Genomic DNA, 23,719 nt, shown 5'->3' with positions numbered 1-23,719 from the left:
ATTGGCTTCAGGCCAGGGTCTGCTTCGGTGGTCCGGGCTCATTCTGCGAGAAGATGCCGCTTTTGCAATCTCATGGATGCGATTGCGAATCAACGGCACGGAAAGTCGTGCTTGACCTGTCTACTTGGGCCTCATCATTCATGATCTGTCTACTTGGCCTCACCCTTCAGACGGATGAGCAATCCAAGCAGGCTTGGGATACAGCAATAATTTATCAGCAACCCCACACGGGATAGATCTCTGGGATCATCTGTGGTGCTGACATATCAACATGCCCGCCACCGAGACTACAAACAAAGCCAGACGAATAGCTGTCTTGCATTTCCACGCCTGCCTCGCAGCTAGACCCATTTCAACCCCCATATCTCCTATGATTCACACTTGGCTCGTACAACTCGCGAGCAGCCATCCAATAACTGCTACAGGCAGAAACCTAATCCCGTAAAAGTCTACTACTGGTGTCCTTTCAAGATCTTATCAGGTTTGTGCAACGTACGAAGAACCTTATCTAGATGCTTGGTGTTCACCAAGAATGCATGAATCTTGAGACGCGAGGTAGGAGTCATGGACCTGTCTTTATTTCAAAGCAGATTCCCGTCGGTTCCACGTACTTGGCTCAAGGTGGGTGGTTGGTGTGCATTAGCCTGTCGGACCCGATGGAAAGCTCTCGTTATGTTGCTGTGACCTATAAGTTTAAGCACTTCCCCCATGTCCCTTTGCTTCGCTTCAAGAAAATTTGGTATCTCAATCAGACATGGCGGATGTTATTCGTGAAGCTCCCCTTGGACAGCTCATCCGCTGGTTGACTGGCAACAAGTACCTGAAATACCCTGAGGAAGAAGCAGATTTTCAATGCCCCAAATGCTATAGCAATGCCGAACGTGTCGACTCGCTGTCGAGTACCGTGGAAGACAAAGCTGACCTTGACCCGAACGAGGCTGCATACGGGAAGGAAGCTGGAGATGCTGTTGCTAGAGAGCAAAAAGCATCGGCGCTGACCGAGGATGCTCACGATCGGCCAGACCTTCAGGCCCTCCAGACCCAAAAAACCAATGTTACCGTCGAGTCCATTGTCACTGAACACGATATTAAGAAAATGAACACTCAGACGACTCATGTCCCTATCAGATCTAGCATTGGCGCGCAGCCGGCGTTGACACGTACAAAGACAAGAGAAATGACGCGCGCTTACACTCGGGAACGATTCGATATTGAACGGGAAGCACAGTCTCTGAAAGAACTTCACATGCCCATCGTCGCGCAGAGGAATGAGGACGGAGATATTCTAGTGGATTGGTATACCACAGATGATCCAGCGAATCCACAGAACTGGTCAAGCAAAAAGAAACTATTCGTTGGAACCCAGATTTTGTGAGCGTTGAAGGCTATCCCGCATTTGTTGAGAGCTGGGCTGATTGTTCAAGTCTTTACACGTTCGTCGTGTATGCTGCGTCTTCTATTTACGTTCCGAGCCAATAGTATGATCTCCTGAGTCTCTCCATACAATGGTGAGTACGCACTTACCTGTTGCAGTGGTGTGATGGAAGCCTTCGGAGTCGGATACGAGAAAGCCTCGCTGGGATTGTCAATGTATGTTATTGGATGTAAGTTCTGCCCTCATTCGAGGTTCTAGGGCATGAACTGATATTTTCTGCAGACGGCATTGGCCCTCTTCTCTTCAGGTACACCTGGTCCATTCCCAACACTCACACTACTCCACTGACGAACGCTTTAGTCCGTTGTCGGAGATTCCCCTTTTTGGTAGGAACGTGCCGTACATCGTGTCATTCGCACTTTTCGTTATCCTATGTGTGCCCTTGGCACTCGTCGAGAACTATGCAGGATTACTTGTTCTTCGTTTCCTCGTCGGATTTATGGGGTCACCGTGTTTGGCAACTGGAGGAGCCACTATGCAAGACATGGTATGAAGACTACCTACCTCCAGACTTTTCTATCTACTGACCGCGGCTCTAGTATTCTTTCTTGAAGTTACCCTACGCGTTAACCTTCTGGGTCGCAGCAGCATTCAATGGTTCGTAATTCAAGTATCTTCCCAGCCTGTCATTTGACTAACAGCTAGCAAAGCTCCTGCCCTTGGTCCAGTTCTATCAGCTTTCGCCGTCACAGCCAAAGGGTAAGAAAACCGCCCACCCCCTTTCCGGCACTACCGAGTGTCACTTTGCTGCTCTTTGGGTTCTACCCGCATTATAAGGAGGAACAATGCATTTGGGCAACAAAACGGCTACAATCCTTGTATGTTATGCTGACTTTTGTTATCAGCTGGAGATGGTCTCTCTGGGAAGTGCTGTGGGCGTCGGCTCCTGTGTTCATCCTCATGTTCGTCGCAATGCCGGAAACCTCCTCCTCCAACATCCTCTTGCGTCGTGCTCGACGTCTCCGCGCCAAGTGTGGTAATGGCCGGTTGAAGGCTCAATCTGAAGTCGACCAAGGCAACATGAAGATCGGAACAGTGATCTGGAACTCCATTGTGGTACCGGTGGAAATTTCCATCAAAGACCCGGCCGTGCTTTTCACGAACATCTACACCGCATTACAGTACGGCATCTACTACTCTTTCTTCGAAGTATTCCCCCTGGTCTACCCAGTCATGTACGGCTTCAACCTCGGAGAGACAAGCATTGTCTTCGTGTGTATCACAGTCGCATGCATTCTCGGCATCATCATCTACTGCTCATACGTCTACTGGTACCTGGAGCCCGACATCGTCAAGAATGGTCTTCGAGCACAAGAACACCGTCTCGTCCCCGCCGTCTTCGCCAGCTTCGGTATCCCCATTGGGCTCTTCATTTTCGGCTGGACATCCAACCCGGACATCCACTGGATCGCCAGCGTTATCGGGATCACTACCTTCGCTGCGTCAGGCTTCGTCCTCTTCCAGTGCATCTTCATGTATCTGCCTCTCAGCTACCCGCAGTATGCAGCGTCCCTCTTTGCCACGAACGATACGTGGCGCTCCGCCCTCGCCGCTGGCGCTGTCATCTTCGCGCGCCCCTTGTTCATCAATCTCGGTGTGGGGAGGGGTGTCTCCATCCTTGCTGGTCTCGCGGTCGGAGGGGTGGTGGGCATGTTTGGGCTTTACTATTATGGCGCCAAGCTCCGTGCGAGGTCGAAATTTGCTGTTACCTAAACGGGTGGGAGCTATGACAGCGGGACAGCGGGACAGCGGGACAGCGGGACAGCGGGACAGCGGGACAGCCGGGTGGAAGGCATGAGCCGGGTTTTGGGTAAGATATTTGGCGTGGAAGAATAGATTCAGCTAGATATGGGACACTGGACAATTAAATTAATGTGGGCACAGCGTACTCCAGGATCAACTTAAGTCATGCTAGGCCTAATTCAATGAATCTTAATCACGGAGCTGGTTGCTATCAGTTCATCGCAAGTCATGGAAAATATGGTAATAAAGTATACTTTCTCATTCCATGTAGTCTAAGCCGTACTCAATTCGGCCATCATATATCTTGAGTCTCGCCTTGCTTGGTACGGCGGACTGTTATGGGTTAAGGGAAAATAGGATCAAGAAAGGGCAAAAAACAATCAACAGCCAGTATTCGCTGGTGGTCACCCACCCAACTACTAACTAGCCGGCACATGGCTTAAGTATGGCTGAGCGAACGGGAAGCCCTGTTCTCCATGTCCTGTGGTCGATTGCGGAAAGAGAAGTGGTAATGCGACCCATGAAGAGTGGAAACCCCGGAAGGCTTTTAAACGTTGAAATAATGTGCCGTTGAACAACATGATATTAAAGAAACCATCATACGAAAGTACGTAGTAAGGGCTGTTAGATACCATATTTCACAAGACTCGCACAGCTCTTCTGTCACTTCCTAACAACCTATGCAGGAGCCAGGGGTTCCAATCCCAGAATCTTTGTCAGCTTTGGCCAAATGTTTACCCACAGCCCACTCTCCTAGGTTATTTGGGTCAATCCCTTCATACACCCGCCTAAGGAGGATACCCTAGATGAAAGTTTAACGGGATCATCTGACAACTATCTGACCGGTCTTGAATTCTACTTCCTCTCTTGTGTTCTGCCACGTCCCAGCAATCGACGTTCAGCCGAAAATCGCCAATGAAATCCGCCTCAGTCTCGCGCTGCAGGAGCACTGCGAAGAGGCAGTTTGGCCGGATCCTATGCTGTTGGTGTGGGTTCTTGCTCTCCTGCAAATCCCACCAGACACTGTCATCCACGTCGAATTCCTCGTTGTCACTTGTACCGGCGGAACCACGGGCGAAATAACTTCGCTGGTATGTTGCGGTGCGTTGCTAGACGGCATTGAGCTGTGCTTGGGCTGCGGCTTGGAATCCGGCCGTGGCTCCAGCGCTGAATTGGGTGTTCCCGGTCCTCTTTCGTTTCGTTCATCTTCTTCTGCATATGGAATGGTGTGTAAGCAACTACGCTTGGTGGGCATTTACCCGGTTGGTCATCTTTGTTGCGGAATTCAAGTCTGATACCGGGGGATCTGAACCTGTTTCTGTTACTACCAACGACTACTACGAACTGCGCTTCTAACAGGTTTAAGGTTGCGGCGTCTTCGAGATCTGATCCATCTGGCCGTGGACGCATGTAAAAAGCTTCGGTTTGACTCGAAAGCAAGAATCTTCTCCAGGATTGGTGATGGTTTTTCTTTGGATCCGATCTGCTGGAAAATTTAGGGTCTTGACATGGCCACCCTGGTCGACATCCTCATAGAAGACCACCGGCTCTGCTTCTCAGGGTCGTCCTGCGAGACCATTTTTTGTCGGGGTGGGGAGAGACGAAAAGCTTGAGAAAGAAAAAAGTTCCCAAATATTCAATGCAACATGTGCCGGAGTCTACTAGCTCGTGGCGTCTGCCCAACCCTTTGCTCAGCAATTCCGATTTTGCAAGCTTCCGCCCATCAAAGCCAACGAGAGTGTGCGGTGTTGTATCGCCACGACAAGCCCGACGAGCGCATAGTGGTCCCTCTTTTCCCGTCGAATATTCTATATAATTTCCCTACTGGCCCCTGCTGCCCCCCAGCGGGGTGTTTACATAGTATTTTACTGGTTTACGCCATGAAAGTCGTGACCAATAAGCATATCCAGATTATCTCGAGTGAATTTTTTAAAGTGTCGTAACACCATTGTTTTGAATCAGGAAATTGTCACGACGAACAGCTCCTCAGATGTCATTCCGTGAGTTTCAGGGGGGAGGTCAATCATTTAGTTGGTGAATACTCACCTCCTATCAGGACCTTTAGGATCCAGACTCTGTGCCGGGATGACACGGAACTCTGGATATTACTGTGCATTGCGAAAGTATTGCGAATCCTTGGCGGATGTGCGGAGTTCAAGTTGCTGGCTCCCCGCGCCCTCAAACAGAAACAGTCCTTACAAGTCTTCCACATATTTCATATTGAGATTGAATAAACTCTAAATACTACTAGTATAATACTGTGTTTCGTCTGGTTCTTTTGACATAGATTTTGATCGTATGAGATTCTATCAAAGAAAGTAGGATTCTACTATGTAAAAGAATCAACTTTGTTAATTCGAATCTGCAATCTTATTTATCTATTTATCTTTAGCAGAAGAACCAGATGAAGCTCGGCAATATTTGACATAGAAAACATCTAATAACTTGTCTATTTATTAAGCCCCTATCAACTGTTTCTGTCTGAGGGCGCAGGGAGCCAGCAACTTCGCACATCCGCCAAGGATTCGCAATACTTTCGCAATGCACAGTACGTCATGCAGCAAGAACTTTACTCCATCCTATGTTGTTCTTGGTCGACATGGTCTGTCTCTACACTGCGTTACTACAACTTGCATTCGCAAATCGGGAGCTTCTACTGTACGGTTGTGTTGTTAGCTGACCCGTAGATGATGGCTGGGTATCAAGGTTGTTGAATATGGAATGTTTGGGTCGATTATAGAGGACGTCGTGATAGTGCAGAGTCATGTGGTAAGTACTTATTCGAACCGAGGTTCGCAATTTCGGCCGAAATGGCTACTTGCCCCGCGCAGGCTGCAGAATCACTCTAGCTATTTCGCATCTTCATTTACATACAGTCTCCTTTTGTGGAACCAGTCTACACATTATGGCTCCCAACTTACCACCTTTCGCAAACACTCCCATTGACGATATTCCCAAGATTGTGGAGGAAGTGCGCTCGACCTTCTTTACCCAGAAGACGAAACCTATCGAATTTAGGCTGAGGCAGCTGCGAAAGCTCTACTGGGGGTAAGTTAATCATAACTTGAACAAGAATGTCACACAATTGACACAGAAACTGCTAGGATTGTTGATCATGAAGCCGAAATCATCGAAGCCTGCAAAAAAGACCTGGGAAAGAGCGTCTACGAGACTCAACTCTCAGAGATTAAATGGGTCGAAAACGATATCATCTTCGTCAATAAGAATCTAGAGAAGTGGGCAAAGGTTGAGAAGCCCGAAGACATCCCCTTAACGAACTACTTTATGCGCCCAAGAATACGGAAAGATCCGTTGGGCTGTGTTCTGATCATCGGAACCTTCAATTTCCCTATCAATCTCACTTTCGGTCCGCTGGTTGGCGCCATCGCAGGCGGTAATACTGCGATCGTGAAACCTTCGGAACAAGCTCCGGCAAGTGCGGCGGTCATGCAAAAGATTCTTGCTGTCTCAGTTGATCCATCCTGCTATAGAGTGATCAACGGTGGTATTCCAGAGACTCAAGCTTTGCTCGCCGAAAAATGGGACAAGATCTTTTTCACAGGATCAGCCAATGTGGGCAAGATAATAGCCAAAGCTGCTGCGCCGACCTTGACACCGGTCACTCTAGAGCTTGGAGGTCGAAATCCAGCAATCGTAACCAAGAAGGCAGATATCCATCTTGCGGCACGACGACTACTGTGGGGCAAGATCTTCAATGCTGGTCAAGTGTGCATCAGTCAAAACTACATCCTCGTTGATAAGGACGTAGTTCCCACGTTGGTGGCAGAGCTGAAATCGGCGATGGCTGACTTCTTCCCGAATGGAGCCAAGGAATCACCAGATTATGGACGTATTGCCAGCAATCAGCAATTTTCTCGCATCAAGAAGATGCTTGACAACACGTCCGGCAAGATTGTGATAGGAGGCACCATGGATGCAGAGCAAAGGTTCATTGAGCCAACAGTGATTGAGGTCTCTGATCCATCGGATTCACTTCTTACTGAAGAATCATTTGGCCCCCTAATACCGATCATGCCAGTTGAGAATCTAGACGAGGCAATCAGAATTGCAAACTCTGTGCACGCCACCCCTCTTGGTTTGTATCCATTTGGGTCGAAGGACGAGGTTGAGAAAATCCTAACAGAGGTACGGTCAGGCGGTGCAAGCGTCAACGATGCCTGGACCCATGGTGTCATACCGACACTAGCGTTTGGTGGCGTGGGCGACAGTGGCTCGGGATCTTATCGCGGAAGAGCGTCTTTTGATTGCTTTGTTCATAGGAGGTCAGTGACCACAACGCCGCGATGGATGGAGAAGTTGCTCGCGGTGAGATATCCACCATACGAGGGAAAGTACGAGCAGTATGCGAAAATGAGCGTATCAAAACCCAATTTTGATAGAGAGGGCAACATAAAGTTCGGGTTCATCAGGTATATCCTTACCCTGGGGAGTGGTAGCGCAAAACGGGGTATCTTAAGAGCTGCTGCACTAGCTGTGCTTGCTGTGGCTCTTCAGATTGCGCTGGGCAGAACGGCCAGAGCATGATTTGAGCTATGAGGATGCTTAATGTCTTCATGTATAAAAAATCTCTTTAGATTTCTCACCCCGGTAGGTTGATTGACACGGATTATGAATGTTGCACGCTAGATTCGATCTGACCTTGTAGAAAAATCTGCTCACGCTCGATGGTAGTAGGGGCATGCTACGGAGTTACCACCAGCAGGACGTCCTCTACGACCCTCTTGCCCTAGTACAGTCTTACCTCCATTCCCTATTTGCCCCTCGCTCGACCTACAGATACTCTGCTTCCCTTAATCCTTCTTCTCGTCTTCTTTCTCCCCCTTCATCGTCTTCGTTGGCGGCTCCTCTCCCTTCACCATGGCCTCACTCATCCACACCAGCTCCCAAACATGCCCATCCAAATCCTCAAAGCTATCTCCGTACATCGCCTCGCTCACATTCTGCTTCGGACACACCTGCCCTTTCCCACCGGCTCTCACCGCTTTTTCCACCATCTCATCCACCTCCTCCTTCGACTCACAGCTCAGACACAACAGCACCTCGGTGCGCTTCTTAGCATCGGCGATCTGCTTGCCGGGGGGCATGAAACCCTGGAACTTCTCGTGGGTGTGGAGCATGACATTGATCATGCCAACTCCGCTGTCAGGAGGGTCGAAGGGCGGGAGCGACATCATTGCTACATTGCCCGGTTCGGTGAAGGATTTGTTCTGGACGAAGCCGAGGGCTGTGTAGAAAGTTATGGAGTCTGGGAAGGAGGAGACGGGGAGGTTGATGAATATCATTGGTGGCTTGGTGGGCATCCTGGGTCAGGTAATTGTTGTGATATTTACGAAGCTGCTTTTGCACTTCTTGATAGTGATTGAGCTTGGTATGTCTTTTGATGGTATGAACTCAATTTGTTTATTCCCAGTTGTTCTTCAACTGATTGCAACCTTGAGGTGGAGGAGGGCAGTCCGACGGATTTCGATCATACTTTATACCCATATTGCCAGCTTCGGATACGAGTTCAGCATCTCCCTACGTACGTATACTCCCGCGTTCTTGATAGCAGGGGAAAGATGTTGAGCCGACTTCCCCGCATGGTGAGAGAGCAACACGAGCACCGGCGCGTCTTGGTCACGAAATCAGGTGATATCGTGCGTTGATGCCTGCTTGGCAGTCCAGGTAACCTTTGCACGTCCAGGAAGAACTGGTGGGTTGTGGAGTCGTGTTTCAAAAGTTGACCACTCTGACTGGCGTGGTGTAGCTAGCGGACGAACATCATTAAGGGACCGGTCCCTAGACCAGTCAGCAACAGCCACTAAAGTATAGAGATCGTCCTCGATTCTTGGACATCTCTAATAGGCTTTGAGTTGATTTTCAGAGCTCTGACGCCCCTAAGATTCAATTAGACAAGCCCGTCAAGCTCAAGGCTTTCAGTACACTAACACTCTGAACTTGAACCAAGGTGAATAGCTCGGCAGCTACGATTTAGTGGCTGTCAACTACTTTTGAAACACCACTCCAGATGACCACTGTCGTAAAGTGACTCTAAAGGAGGGCATGGGTAAACCTTTCCTAACGCCAATCTCTGCATCGTTAGATCAATTCCTAGACCCCCTCACTTCCGTACTCGCACAAACGACCATGCCTGTTCCTGTCCTCGTCCTGTCTTCTTTACAGAGCACGCATCCACTACTACGTACATCAACTATCTAACCTTCGGGATATTGACGTGGATATCTCTCGCCCTCCAAAAGCGAATCATCCATAGGCTCTTAAAACTTAATTAAAGCTGACATGAGCAAAAGAGAGAACAAAGGTCACACGAGTATAATGGGTTTACTAGACCCCATTTTCACCCTTCTCGATAGTAAGATCGGCTTTGGCATTCAGAATCTATCGCTTAAAGAAATTGTGTCCCGATACGCGATCCGTCCATGGTCCGAAAATAGCCTGTCGCCCGATGTTCGCCGCTAAATCTGACAGGCACATTTCACCATGGCCACTCACCCCATGAGGCTGCCATCTGTGCCTTGCGAATACGAGAGTCTGTTTCAGAGATGCAGCATTTTATTGGATCTAACAGAGCTATACGCATTATATCTCCTGCCAAAAAAGGTTGGTCTGGCATCTTATTGTTTTTCTTTTATGTCATTGGATAAAATGCCTTGAGAGTCTCAGCCTCTTTATAGCGAATTGCACGGGACGAGCATGCATGGTCAAGGGGGTTGAATAGCTTCACGAACATGCAATTTCCTACTTGGATGTGAGAACATAAGAAGCCCAGTGATGCTCTGGTGATGAAGGACGTCTTTCATACTGTTTTTGAACAATCATTTCCCAGTCAAAACTCCAGACCGCCAAACCTTTTCCGATTCGAACGTCTGAACTCCTCTTTGCATTCAACCAAGCAGTCCATCATGCATTTCCCACCAGCTATTGTGCTCATCAGCTCTGCCACTGCGGCACTTGCTGCAACGACAATGCAGAGCATATCGTTCATGGCGGGCGGCATCGAGAAGCGTGACGTCTGTGTTCCAGTTCCGGAACCTGTAACGTGTGCGAGGTCTTGCGGTGCTGGAAGCGAACAATGTGTTTACCCTTCACTCTGCTATAACCCCACCAAGGGACAGAAATGCTGCTCAAACGGAGGTCGGTCAACCCTCAAGCTCCCAAAAGCGGATTGATGAATCGAGACATAGCTGACCTGCATGACGTAGAATACTGTGATCCGGGTTACTACTGTACAGACAGAGGTTGCTGTCCGGACGGTGCTCCCCTTGACCAATGCGGCGCCACTATCACATTGAGCGTCATTCCTCCTACTGGTCCGGAAGCAACTAGTGCCGCCATCAGCGAGACCACGAGTGCTACCAGCGAATATATCAGCTCTGCCACGACCGAGTATTCGACTTCGACGACTGAACATACAAGCCTGACCACCTACACAGAGGTCGAGAGCTCTGCAACAACAAGCTCGACAGAGTACACAATCTATCCCATCTCTACCGAGTCCGCAACAACAACAGCCGAAATAGCCTACCCACCTGTCACATCCTCCAACGCGACTGTCACATCTAACATAACCGCCACATATTCTCCTCCTGCTCAGTATACTGGCGGTGCGGGCAGAGTCCTGGATACTGGGATTGCTTACTTCAGCCTTGGTGGCCTTGGGGCGCTGCTCATGTTCTGGTGATGGACGATCATGTTAGCAAGCTTTGAGAATAGTCAACTGACTTGTCATGTACGTTGTAATGGTAATATCTGTCTCGATCGACACGCAACTAAGGAACGTGGCAATGAATATGTTCTACGAAGGATTCCTTCGGTCCTCCGGGTCTTTCTGTTAAATGTCTGAGCTCGTACAGATATCCTTGCCACAAATGTACCTCGCTTGCCCTCTATTGAATCATTAGCTGCGTTGCAGGTGATAATGTTCATAAGACCTGTTTCCAACATCCACTAGAGGGGATCTCATTCATGTTGCAAATTGGTATATCATCCTCAAACGTGTACAGATAGTGGTTGACTCTCACCTCTTACGATTCCCGCTACATGGATCTCACTAGTATCAGTTGTACGAGTAGCACATGTCTTGGTGCACGCCCCATTTACAAGAATTTCGAGCCTTCCGGCCCTAGAACTTTTAAGCCGCGGGAGGGGCTTGGAACGCCCGGCGTTTAAGCGGCTAGCCACCTAACGACTATGAAGTAATTAACTTATCCGCCCTTCCCCAGTACACCGACTACTCACTAACCAGTACTAGAAATGATCATTTGGCAATAATCTCATGATCCATTTCTTCTTACCGCCCCTACCATTCACTCACTCTTTATCCCTGTATCCTTATCTTTGAAGGAGGATTCCAGCTTCCTTACTTGATGATCTCGCCCCAAGATCAGATACATCGTCGAGCAAACTCATTAATCACGCGAAAAGCCTTTCCGCAGCCACGCGCAGAAGAACGTGGGGCACTTCCCCAGTCGTGCATCAGCCCAGCCCTATCACAGCATCACTTCAAATCGACTGCCAGATTATCGAGTATCACCTTCGACGCTTCATTCCGCTACCTGCCTCGCATCTCATACAGAAGTCAAGCCTCAGCTCTTACCGAGTGTATTTTACCATTGCCCTCCCTTTATTCATTCCTGCGCCTAAGCTTGTGACTCCCAAGCCAAATCCAGATTCTCTTACCTTTCGTTCCAACCCTTTGCGAAGCGTGTTTGTTCAAACTTAGCATCGATCTGCTATGCAGCGAAACCCGTCTTACCGCCTGCAGGGAGCTGCTCGACCATCGCATCGTCAGTCAGGAGAGTACAGAGGACGGAACTCATATAGCGCCACTGGTGATCCCGCTGTTGGTGTTGCGCAAAATCATGGGTCTCTCGCAAATGGCCATGCGCGAACAAACGGATTGGGTGGCTCACAACATTTTGATCTAGCAAGGAGTCCTCCCAATACAACAAATAAAAGTACTTTCTCCTTCCACATTCAACGCGTTGATCTGATTGGTTTTGTGTTGCACAGATACCAAACACGTTCCCTGCAAATTTTTCAAACAAGGTGCCTGTCAAGCAGGACAAGCCTGCCCTTTCCTTCATTCTACTGATGCTACAATTGAGACCGCTCCCTGCAAATACTTTGCCAAGGTGTGTTGAACAAGAAAATAGGTATGGCCATTCGAGCAATACTGACAAAGGCTTAAAGGGCAATTGCAAGTTTGGTGCAAAATGCGCTCTCGCACACATACTTCCGGATGGCCGAAGAGTCAATAGACCCAACAATTCCATGGGTATGAACATGAACAATGGAGCCTTGAACATCGGCGGAAGAGTGAACCCTCCCACCTATCAGCACCAAGATTCAGTCCTCGCAAATTCACTTCTCTCATCACAACCGTATCCAGTGGATCCATTTGCAGGTCAATACCAATATCCACAGGAAGAGCTCAATTATTCGCAAGAATATGACGGCCGATATGTGCCTTTTTCGGGCGAACCTGGCCTGAGTTCTAACCCAGGCTCCAAATATGGATCACCTACAAACGAATCTCAGCTACCCATAAGAGGAGTCGAACGTCGTCTTACAGCACTTGACGCCCCTCTCCCTGCTTCGTTCGACAGCAATGGCATTTCTCATATTGCCAGGTACGGAGCTGTGGCGGCTTCAGTCCCTTCCAAATTTGGTATGGAATCTCCACCAGCATCGCTATCCCAGAGAATTGCTGGCCAACCACTCGATGCTGTGAAAGCGCTCCGCAGCAGTGCTTTTCCATCAAATCTTCGCAACTCGTCTCAATTGGGCTCCTCCCCACCAGCAGTGACCACAGAAGAAACGATCAGTCAGCGAAAGATGCATTCGCAGCAAAGTATTCAACGCCCACGTCTATTGTCTGCCAGCGTGCCCAGACCTGGAGTGAATGACGATTGGGACGATGGCTTTCCCCTCGAAGAGGACTTTCTGCCAACGAACCTACACGATGACGTCTTAACTCCTCAGGAGAAGATGAGACGCCTGTCACGACCGGAGCAGGAATTCTCTAATATCAAGAGCGCAACGCAGGGCGGCCTCGGTATTCCTAGTGGCAACTCCAGCAAGGTCGGCTCGCCGCTCGCCTCGAGTCCCAGCAGATTCAGCGCATTATTCGCGAGACAACGACAAGAATCCTCTCATAACAATACTACTGGGACCGGATTCGGACACGTGGGCTCACCACTCCGCGAATCTCACATCCACCACGCCTCCGGCAATTCGCCATTTGGTGATGGGATCACCGCCCGTCCTGTCTCAAGCACTCGATCCCGGAGCGGTCGTGCAGGGGATACGTCTCCCTTTTTCTCCAGTCCACCTCGAGACTCTACCTCGGATTTCGGCATGAGTCTTATCTCTTCACAATTGCAACGCACCCATCTTAGCAGTACTAACCAAACCAACTCCTCCGAGAACACCACCATATATTCAAGCTCACGCCTCCAGCCTCCATCAGCTTCTACCCCAGGCATGCGACACGTCTCTGCCCCCACAAGTACTACAAGTGGGAGCGGAGGAATTGCAGGGCGATTCGACCGCACAATCTCGAGCCCGCGCATCAACTCCACGCGAATCATGGAGGAGAAAGAGGGAGAAGGCGAGGGAGACATGGTATTTAGTATGGATGACGATAATTCGAGGAGAAGTAGCAGCCTCTGGGGGAACAAGAGTCCGGTTATCACGCCTCTGGGTGAGGGAAAGAACGGTGCTGGTGTCGGTGGTATTGGAGGGGTTGGAGTAAAGAAGAAGGAGGCCAGCAGCAGCTGCAGCAAGGGACTTGCAAATGGTGGCTTGGAGAACACATACAGCACTCGGGCATGACTTGTGGGCTATAGGGGTTGGTTGATCCAATAAGCAAAGCGGTTTGGACGTTCACGACTCTTCTACAATATCTTTGACCATAATCAAGAAGGAGACATCGGTGTGCAGCAGCAAGATGTCTGCGAATGCTTGGTTGATGGAGAATGTGCACAGCAATTCAACCTGACACTCTGACGCTTCGCCGCGGCAGCGGAACAAATCAAAACGAATCAAACCGTGGGCGGTTGGGCTTCACGACTCATCTATATGCTTGAAAGGGGGTTCCAGTTTCCTGGATTCTGATTCTCTAGGATCATGAATCAGGGAGCGGAAGCGAGTATTCTTTCTCTTGTTTTTATTTTTTATTTGCCCCACCATTTTCGGCATGGCGAGGTTGGCTTGGGATGAATGGAAGAATGAACACAGCCAGATAGCTAGACGGACATGAACATTACGATCGCTCTCAGAGAAATAATAAGAAGAAGAAAAGATGTTTATAGAATGAGGGTGGAAGATAAATAGTACTCCAACTCGGTGGTGCTGGAGAATGACCAATGAATGGATAAATGGATGGATGGATGAATATATGGATGCATGCATGCAAGTTATTCATATATCAGTCAACAAGTCGCCCAGCCGAACCCAGTGTACAAAATCGTCAGAATGCTACTGAAACGAATACCCCTATAGTCGGACACAAGATATATTTCCTCTAGTTGTAGGTACGGCCTCCATTCTGAGGGGCTGCTGCTACAACCTGAGCCGACACCGAGAAGCCTTGACGAGAGGCTGAGCATGGGACTGAGGAGTTAACAAGACCCGATTCCGGTCGCAACTGGGGCGGCTACAACTGCTCACTTTATTCTATCAGCCTTTCAAACTCCCTCTACTTGAATGGCACGAAGACAATTGCAATCCGACTAGGAGTCACGTACGTCTATGGAAAATATTCCTAGCATGATATACAAAGTTCAAGTTTTGATGGCTTGATTTAGACCAAGAAACCACGTTTATGCGCACAGCTCGTCTCGGACCAATCTCGAGATCTAATGTGGGTCCACCGACCGAAAGCGACTTCTACCAGTCTTCGATTTGCATTGCGGCAGCTTATCAACTTGGCCGCCCATATCAACAAGAGAATCAGATTGGAACAAATCGCAGTTATGCAGCCTATGAAGACTAAAAATAAAAAAAAAGGCATACTCAGTCAGCAGGAAACAAACGAAAGCGATTAAGAGAGGCAAAAAGAGAAGGAGACTTTTTCACCACCCAAAAAAGATCCGTTGTAATGTAGCGTGCTCCGCCTACCGCGTGATGAAAGGAAAAGAGTGACTCCACCACTGCACCGATGCTGACATGAATCGAATCTGTTTATGGTATCTAGTTAGTCGACAACGAAAACATCAAGTTGTACAAGGAAATCGCATACTTCATACTACTTTCAGATTCATACTTTGGAATCTTATAATTGATTTCCGTGGTTTTTTGCCATGGCACTAATGAGTCATCAATGAACACTTTAAATCAGGGTGAACCATGAATGAGTTAAAGGATAAGTGTTTCATGCTTGCAATCCGTTTATTTTTCTTTAGCCACTATCTTATTTGGTATCTGAGATACTCCTTGTGATGGATGAAGCATTTCCTCTGCCATGGCGCAGGAAATACACGTGACCAGCCACGCACTCGGATGGCAGCGCCGATGGCGTATCCACGACGGCACGCGGAACTCTTGCCGTTACGCTGCTATGCCGCCGATAGAAGCATTCGTACGGCACGTTGCTCCCCGAGCAAGAACCATGAAACAGCAGATTGGTATAGCCCCTTTGGGGACGTACAATCTCCTCAAGAGGGAAGCTACCGCTTCTGGCCCTGCGGATGCTCTGTTGGATCCTCTGCGCAGGTCAGCTAGTAGCACCCCTGGCACTCGATGGAGGAGTACATAGATCAGAGCGCTGGCCGCGCTGTAGATAGACTCCTCAGCTTACGTTTTAGCAATCTATGGACTATTGACTTATTCTAGTTTCGAGCTATTGCACTCCGTACAATCTTAAAATATCTATTTACTAATAGAATATTTCAACCTCGGCAAAACTATAAAAATGAACAAGATTTTGGCGAATTATATTTCTCTGCTCCTAACACGGGGCTCGTAATAATCACGCTCAAGAGAAAATCTGTTTGAAACTGCCAACGCATCTATACTTCCAGAGGGAAGGACCAGATTCAGCTACCAGCATTCGCTGGTGGTAAAGCTCTCGGCTTGAGGGTTTCCCCTTCACCACTGAGAACAGGTTCAAGATTGATAATGTACCGGTCCATCTCGTTTCCACCTTCGCCTGTACGTAGAGGCATCCTATTCATCTCCCTAGCCTGCTTGAGAGCACATGGTAGACAAGAAAAACAAGGATAATTCTTAACTGCTGTAGTGCAAATTGAAAGCGCTATGGCAACATTGTTTTTGAAATGGGTGTCCAGGTTTTGGGTGATATGAAGCATTCCCTTGGGCTCCTGCCCACCCCCATGAGATGTGGGCTCACAGGCTATGCTTTGTACTGTGTCGGGCCACCTACCTAGAAGTTCTTCGAAACTGTAAACTTTCGCCCGATCAAGGGTAGTGTTGGGGTTCTTTCCATCGTGTACGCATTGGCTAACAGACATACCTCTGATGACACCGTTGAACGCATCACTAGGGTCAATAACGCGCCAGTGATTAGCGGTTTTCACACGCAACAAAAGCCGGTAGTAGTTTTCGTAGACGGAAATGAGGATCATGTCGCTTCTAATTGCGCATTCATCATCTTCTAACGTAAATGTGGAGCCTGGAGGCCATGGCTCCTTCGGAAATCGAGAGTTTGTCGCAGATGTGTCTTCTGTGCTTTCAGTCTCGATTATCGCAAAGTTTTCTTCGACTCTTCGAAACTGCATTTCGTCACGGTCACTGCTCTGCGTGAACACTCCAAGCCTCCCTCTCGCTCCTAGCAATTCGAAGCTTCTGGAAATCTTGAGGCACTTGGAAAGATCGAGCCATGGTGCCTGCGCGGCCAGGTTGCCGTACTGTATGGCGGCAATTGCAGTGCCTCCAAAAGCCGGATGACTGTAACCTGGGGACAGTCTGAAGGGGCAACCCAGATATACGCTCGCTGCAAGACCGAACCAAGTGTCCCAGCACACTCTCTTTTCAGAGCAAAGCTCGAAAAGTAAAACAGCGACCCCTTTTAGAACAAAATCGGGACCTTCAGCAGCTGAAACGTCCTTGACGTTGAAACCATCTGCAATACCATGTGCTACAAGAAGCAAAGCTTCTTCAAGGGCTACTCGCTTGAGGCACCCATGCTGCAGGCTGTTTTCGAGGTTATCATGATCGATCGAACAAGACTGGCAATTACAGTCTGGACTAACCCTCCGCAACAGATCTTGCAGGATTGGAAAATGTGGGAGGATCTTTTCCAAATCGTCCTTTGGATGATCTTCCATAGACGCACCCTTGATATGCCCTTCTCTTAGAGTATCATAGGGATTCCGAATATTCGTGAATACGAGTTGTGAAGGAGGCGAATTTCCCCAGTTTAAATTGATTATGGAAGGGACTCTCTTGAGGACGTCACTTATTTTGAGATTCGGGTTATCGATTTTCTTTGAATCTAGAACAGCTGAAAACCCGAGCTCTGAAAAGTCTTTCTGCATAGTCAATTCGACACTGAGTAGCCATCGCATGATTGACTGTGCGGTGCATCTCACAAGAATTTGAATGCCAATGTTCCACATAGCGCTTTCTTTTGGATACGAACGTGGAATCTGATAAAGTGGTTGCCGAATTCCTGGCTCTGGAGGTAGATCTGAGGTCTTCGGTGAGTAGCCAGATAAGAAGTGCTCAAATTTGCCAGCAACGTCTTGTAAGATATGATAACTCTCCCCTCCTATGTTATTGCATGTATCTCTGTCTAGGCAGAAAGACTTCACATGGATTTCCAGCTCTCTCATTGGATTTCCGAAGTTCTTCTCGTAGATAACTCTGCCACCTACATTGACGACAATTATTCCGTCATAGTGTAGTAGAAGCCAGTGTGTAATGTTTCGAAGCAGGTAATCGCTTCGTAAGATCGCCTTTGATTTGCATCGGGAATTCAGGGTAAAAGCAACAATGCTGAAGTCGTCGGGGTCCAGGTAGTGTCCTGTGCGGCAGACCGACAACAGCTCGGTGGGCAGCGGGATTGTATCACAACCCGCATTGACGACATTGTGCCAAATGCTCAAGACGATCTTATCAATGACGGCTTTGATCCGAACCTGAGCATGACTGTATGTGGGAAAATCTGCCACTTCGCTGTGGTGGCTCGGCTGACGAGCATCATGAGCCCTTAGGATAAAGGAAACAAGTGCGTGGGAAATGAATGCTACGTCCTTGTGGAATTGGAAAAGGGACGCTACCGTCGAGATCATCCAGCTCAAGTACGGATCTTCAGCCATTAGTCGACCTAAAGAACCTGACTGTTCAAGGAAGAGCGGCCCCCTGGGTTTGTTATCGACACCTTGAACAATGTCTTCAAACAACGCTTGGCCATTGTGGTTGGGCACTACCAGTCCTTTGGCTTTCTGCATACACTCCTCGAGTTCGTACTGATTCAGTTTCTCTCGGCCGAGCCATTGGCCTACCTCCCAAGCGCCTTTAAGCCAGGAATCTGAGGTATGGGTTGCCCTGGTTAGTGCGAGTGTCAGGTCGATTGCCCTCGCAGCGAGGTCAAGTTTTCGCACCCTAGTCTCAGATACTGCCATCACTCGAGCTGTGATTGTGAAATTGTCGTTGATCTGAAGAGAGGCTTGCCTCTTCTTATTGCCGTTTGGCCTGTTGTGTTTCAACCAGCCACACTAGTGTAGTTGAACATCCCTTAGGATCAATGAAGAGCGCTCAGGTATTTGGCAGATCCTAAAGACTGCGAACAGAAGAGGGGCTATTAAGCCTAAAGAACTTAATAAAGGCCTAAAATGGACTCTGTACGGCGGACTAACAAGGTTATGTGATTCTGTTTAAGGGCCTTACCCTCTTGGGCCGTACCCTCTTGGGGCAGCACCCTCTTGGGGTACGCTGTTGGGGTACGCTGTGGGGGCACGCTCTTAGGATAGCACCCTCTTAAAGATATTCTCTCAAGATATCTTCTCAAGATATCTGCTTGTAAATGTTAGATTTAAGTAAATCAAGTCTTTATACATAAATTATATAGGCTGCTACAATTATATAATAAAGAACATTTATCTCTTATAATTTCTAAGACAAATGTACAAACATGACAGACACACACACACAGACAATCGACTTCGTACGCGAATCCATTCAAGCATGGGAAGAAACCTATGGAGGCCCAGAATAGGCCGTCCCTTGGCACGACGTACGACTACTAAAGCCAGGACGCGCCTACCTGTCAGAGGAATACGCCTAAATCACGAGAAGCACACGTTACAAACAACCCGTCAGAGAAACAAGATCAAGCCCAGGACCTAGCGGCATGATTAGAACGGGTAGAGCAAGCCCTGACAAGATTAGCCCCAGCCCCCCAACCAAGGGGAAAACCTCAGTCGTACGCAGACGCCACACGGCAACAGCCCGCAAAGCCCCCTGCTAAGAAACCTTAACCAACTAATTAATCACTTTTAGAGACTACAAAGATGATTGTATAACTCACTAGCAGCTAAGAAAAGAACAAGGTTAATAAGTTATTTATAAAAGAGATAATAACCTGTCCTTTCTGCCAGGCTGGGTACTTCTTCGAATGCCGCGATGGAAAATGCTAGTGATGTCTCGCTGTACCATCGTCCAAAGGTATTTGCGGTTTCCATTTCTGAATAGGCTGCAGCCATGGAGTATAAGAATCTCATTTGTAGTGAGGGCTGGACTACTTGCTGGGCGATCATCATCGGCCCATTGATGCTCTGTGACACGTCTAGGATACTCGGACTGATGGTTTCAATCGTTATGGTCTGGTTCACAGATCGATATATCACGTCGTAGATGGTGCTATTGCAAGCAACAATAAAAGGAACATTGCCAATGGTCGAAACTAAGGCTTCATCAGCTGTGGCCGTCTTGTTGTAGTTTGGTGGTGATCCGGCGAATACGGCCGCGACGCCAAAGAGATGTGGATTTGTCAAATTGTATCTTGACACAGTTTCGTGACCTTTCTGCTGGAAGAGCTTCTGATAGAATTTCTCCCGATCAAGGTCACCATTGAACTCTTTACCATTTGATACGTCCATGAGGGTCATGTTAGAGCAGTCAAATAGTTGTTTTTGACTATAAGCTTCCACACTCCTCGGCATGCATTCACGGGTAATTGGTACGCAGTTTGATATGTAAACAGTTCGCCATATCCTGCTACACTGCCTAAGATATAACAGAGTAAGCATGCTAGCTGCCTGCGGAACAGAGCGTATAAGCGAGATCCTCTCTTAACCTGCATATGTAAAGCACGCAGCTTGCTGATTTATAAGGCTAAGGAAAAGGTCTTATTACTAAGAGACTTTAATACCTACTACCCTGCTTAAGGAGGTATTAATACTACATACAAATAAGGTACAAATCACCTGCTTAACAAAGCTAACTATTATAATCTTAGACTACTAACCCTAAAGGGGAAGGCAATCTAGAGAAGAGGTACTTACAGCTTAGTAATTGACCTAACATTTGTATTATAAGCGCTAAATAATCAAGTAACCTTCTATAGTTTAGAAGAGTGCTAGGCCTTACTATAAGACTACATCCCTATCAGGATAAATCTGGATATTTAAGTGTTATAAGGATTACTAATAAAACGCACGTGATTTGTACTTATAAAGCTAGACAGAAAAGGCCTTATAAAAGCATTATGCTAAACTTAATAAGACTAAATAAAGAGCCTGTTATAAAGCATCTAAGAAGCCTTAGAGACCCTATTATTATAGTACTGCCTTAGAGCTAGACTAAGCCTAAGGGCACGCTTAAGTTAGTCCCCTAAAGCTAGCGTATTACTAGTATATACAAAGTATATAACTAAGATTTATTTTTAGTTCTTATATATTTTTTAAGTCTATATATTTTAATTATTTTATTAAGTAATAAAATTTTTTATTAATATCTTATTTATTTAAGACTTTCTTTATCTTATATTCTTAATCCTAAGTTTTATTATCTAGTTAAATTTTTATAAGTCTTATATTCTTTAATATTAATTTTAATAATAAGATATAAAATTGCTAAACAGACAGAATTTCGAGAGTTTATTACTAAAGCTACTAATTCTTCTTAAGGAGCATTCCAACTTGCTAAATAAGCAAGACTATATACGGGCCGCCTAAGGGACTTATTATAACTGCTAACCCTGATCATAAAGACCTGTAATAAGTCACAAGAAATCGTAACAACTTGTCTAAAGATGCTCCCGGATAAGCTTGCTGCCTTGCAGGATAAGTTCTTCCTAAAGCCTGCGATAGCAGATCTTATAGACATTAACTTGAGCCTTTATTTATCTCTGATTAATATTAAAGAGATAATCAAAAAAGAGGAGATCTAATTAGCGTTATAACATCTCATGAATAATAAAGCCCTAGGACCAGATTAGATCCTGAACAGAGTGCTTAAGAAAGCGGAAGAATAGCTAACTCCTTACTTGCTCAAGATCTTTAATGTAATAGTTTATATCAGATACTACCTGAGAGCATAAAAAGAGGCCATTACCTTTATCAAAAAAGAGGAGATCTAATTAGCGTTATAACATCTCATGAATAATAAAGCCCTAGGACCAGATTAGATCCTGAACAGAGTGCTTAAGAAAGCGGAAGAATAGCTAACTCCTTACTTGCTCAAGATCTTTAATGTAATAGTTTATATCAGATACTACCTGAGAGCATAAAAAGAGGCCATTACCTTTATATTACAGAAGCCAAATAAAGAGGACTATATAGTAGTAAGAGCGTACCGCCTAATTGCCTTTCTTAACACTATAAATAAACTACTTAAGTTAATTATATTACATAAGCTTTTGTAACTAGCTGAAACTCATTATATTCTTTTAGAGACATAAATAGACATATATAAAGAAAGATTAATAAAGTTAGTCTTTTAACTCTTTACAAAATAAGTCTACACTATTTAGAATCTCCTTAGCAAATAATAGATGATAATTATACTAGCTATAAATATAGCAAGGGCATTTAACAACATATTATATATATAGCTTTTTAATAACCTATAAAAAAAAGGGATCCTTAACTATATTATATAATAGGTTATAAGCTTCCTTTATAAAAGATTCACCAAAATCAAAGTAAATAAAGGCGAATCTGAAGTCTTTTATATAGAAACAAGCATCTTATAAGGTTCTTTAATTTTATTAATTCTTTTTTTGTTTTTTATTATAGAATTACTAAATATAACTAATAATAAAAGATTATAAACATTATTTATTAGCTTTATTAATAATATTTATATTTTTATATATAGCGCCTTTACAAAAAGAAACTATATAATACTCAAAAACATCTATTATTAATACAAGATCTAGGCTAATAAGCATAAGGCACAGTTTACGCTAGAGAAGTATAAACTAATCTACTTTATAAAACGGCTAAAACTGTTTAATATAATAACGCTACTTTGTATTAGCTAGATATATAAGGTTATAACTAACAACATAAGGATAGATACCAAACTTAAATAAGGTCTGTATCTAGCTAAGATAATTCAGAAGCATTTTGCATAATTATTTATTATTAATTATATATTAATCTCTATATAAAGGGCGAGCTTTAGAATAGCAAAACTGATATACACATTAGTAATAAGGCTTATAATCACTTATAACGCCTTTATTTAGTATGCTCTGTAAAAGATTATAACCTCTTATAAGTTTGTAAATTAGAAACTAAAAGTCTTACAAAACAAGAATCTTTGTCAAGTCTTAGACATATACTACGCTATAGGCAATTATATTCTAAAGAAAGAGTTAGGAGTTCTTCTTATTACTATAGTTCTCTTAGCCTAGCTTACAAACGTAATAAAAAGACAGCTTATAAGTAAGGTAACTAACATAATTAAGGACGTATATATAATAATTTGTAACTAAGCATAATTAAGAGGAAACTCTTATAGGCTCTTATATAGCTTAAAGAAGACCTCTAAGGAACTTATATTTATATAGTTATGTTAATTAATTCCGGAGCCTTTATAAAGATATATAATTTTATAATAAGATATAAATATTAATAATAAGGCTAATTCTTAAAACAAGATAATATATATAATTATAAAGTATAGTTAAAATAAACTCTAGATAATATATCTAGCCTTAATTCTCTTAAAGTATATAAGAATACTAGTATAACTAGATATAATAAGTTATAAGCTAGATATTTACTTCTAATATAATAAGATTATAAGTTTAATAATTATATAAATTTAGATAAAAAAGATTAGCTTAAACACTTTCCTTATAGACTGCTTTATATTAGATAAGCTAGCTTTATATACTTGCAGATAAGCATAACAAACTATAAAACATGTCCTCTTCTTTTATTCTGAGCTCGCTGATCGCTATAGCCAGCTATTTAGAGACGTAAGAACTAACGACTATTTAAAAATAGTTACAACGACAAGAGGCGCTAAGGCAATAGCAGGATGACTATAACATATAAGACTTCTCTTACAATTTAATCTTAGCCTTAACTAACATTAATA

The 23,719-nt window shown here is 45.6% G+C and overlaps 7 protein-coding genes across 7 annotated transcripts; 4 read left to right on the top strand and 3 right to left on the bottom strand.

Annotated features, from left to right (window-relative positions):
- Positions 1-754: 754 nt before the first annotated feature.
- Positions 755-3,148, top strand: EPUS_07909 (uncharacterized protein; the record flags this gene model as incomplete). Its single annotated transcript, XM_007803696.1, has 8 exons — positions 755-1,371; positions 1,425-1,478; positions 1,534-1,604; positions 1,658-1,682; positions 1,736-1,922; positions 1,975-2,032; positions 2,086-2,134; positions 2,281-3,148. The coding sequence occupies 8 exons, from the start codon at positions 755-757 to the stop codon at positions 3,146-3,148; spliced, it is 1,929 nt and encodes a 642-aa protein (XP_007801887.1).
- A 2,935-nt stretch (positions 3,149-6,083) lies between these two features.
- EPUS_07908 (uncharacterized protein) lies at positions 6,084-7,723 on the top strand (the record flags this gene model as incomplete). The annotated part of the gene is made up of 2 exons (XM_007803695.1): positions 6,084-6,226; positions 6,283-7,723. The coding sequence occupies 2 exons, from the start codon at positions 6,084-6,086 to the stop codon at positions 7,721-7,723; spliced, it is 1,584 nt and encodes a 527-aa protein (XP_007801886.1).
- Positions 7,724-7,989: 266 nt separating this feature from the next.
- EPUS_07907 (uncharacterized protein) lies at positions 7,990-8,499 on the bottom strand (the record flags this gene model as incomplete). Its single annotated transcript, XM_007803694.1, has 1 exon — positions 7,990-8,499. One exon carries the CDS (start codon positions 8,497-8,499, stop codon positions 7,990-7,992), a length of 510 nt encoding a protein of 169 aa, XP_007801885.1.
- Positions 8,500-10,101: 1,602 nt separating this feature from the next.
- Positions 10,102-10,880, top strand: EPUS_07906 (uncharacterized protein; the record flags this gene model as incomplete). The annotated part of the gene is made up of 2 exons (XM_007803693.1): positions 10,102-10,333; positions 10,402-10,880. The coding sequence occupies 2 exons, from the start codon at positions 10,102-10,104 to the stop codon at positions 10,878-10,880; spliced, it is 711 nt and encodes a 236-aa protein (XP_007801884.1).
- A 1,592-nt stretch (positions 10,881-12,472) lies between these two features.
- EPUS_07905 (uncharacterized protein) lies at positions 12,473-14,035 on the top strand (the record flags this gene model as incomplete). The annotated part of the gene is made up of 1 exon (XM_007803692.1): positions 12,473-14,035. One exon carries the CDS (start codon positions 12,473-12,475, stop codon positions 14,033-14,035), a length of 1,563 nt encoding a protein of 520 aa, XP_007801883.1.
- A 2,204-nt stretch (positions 14,036-16,239) lies between these two features.
- EPUS_07904 (uncharacterized protein) lies at positions 16,240-18,789 on the bottom strand (the record flags this gene model as incomplete). Its single annotated transcript, XM_007803691.1, has 1 exon — positions 16,240-18,789. The coding sequence occupies one exon, from the start codon at positions 18,787-18,789 to the stop codon at positions 16,240-16,242; it is 2,550 nt and encodes an 849-aa protein (XP_007801882.1).
- Positions 18,790-19,725: 936 nt separating this feature from the next.
- On the bottom strand, positions 19,726-20,274 carry EPUS_07903 (uncharacterized protein; the record flags this gene model as incomplete). Its single annotated transcript, XM_007803690.1, has 1 exon — positions 19,726-20,274. The coding sequence occupies one exon, from the start codon at positions 20,272-20,274 to the stop codon at positions 19,726-19,728; it is 549 nt and encodes a 182-aa protein (XP_007801881.1).
- Positions 20,275-23,719: the final 3,445 nt, after the last annotated feature.

The sequence above is a fragment of the Endocarpon pusillum genome (assembly GCF_000464535.1).
Source record: "Endocarpon pusillum Z07020 unplaced genomic scaffold scaffold2693, whole genome shotgun sequence".
Classification (NCBI taxonomy): domain Eukaryota; kingdom Fungi; phylum Ascomycota; class Eurotiomycetes; order Verrucariales; family Verrucariaceae; genus Endocarpon; species Endocarpon pusillum.
This window is presented reverse-complemented; position numbering and strand designations above follow the sequence as displayed.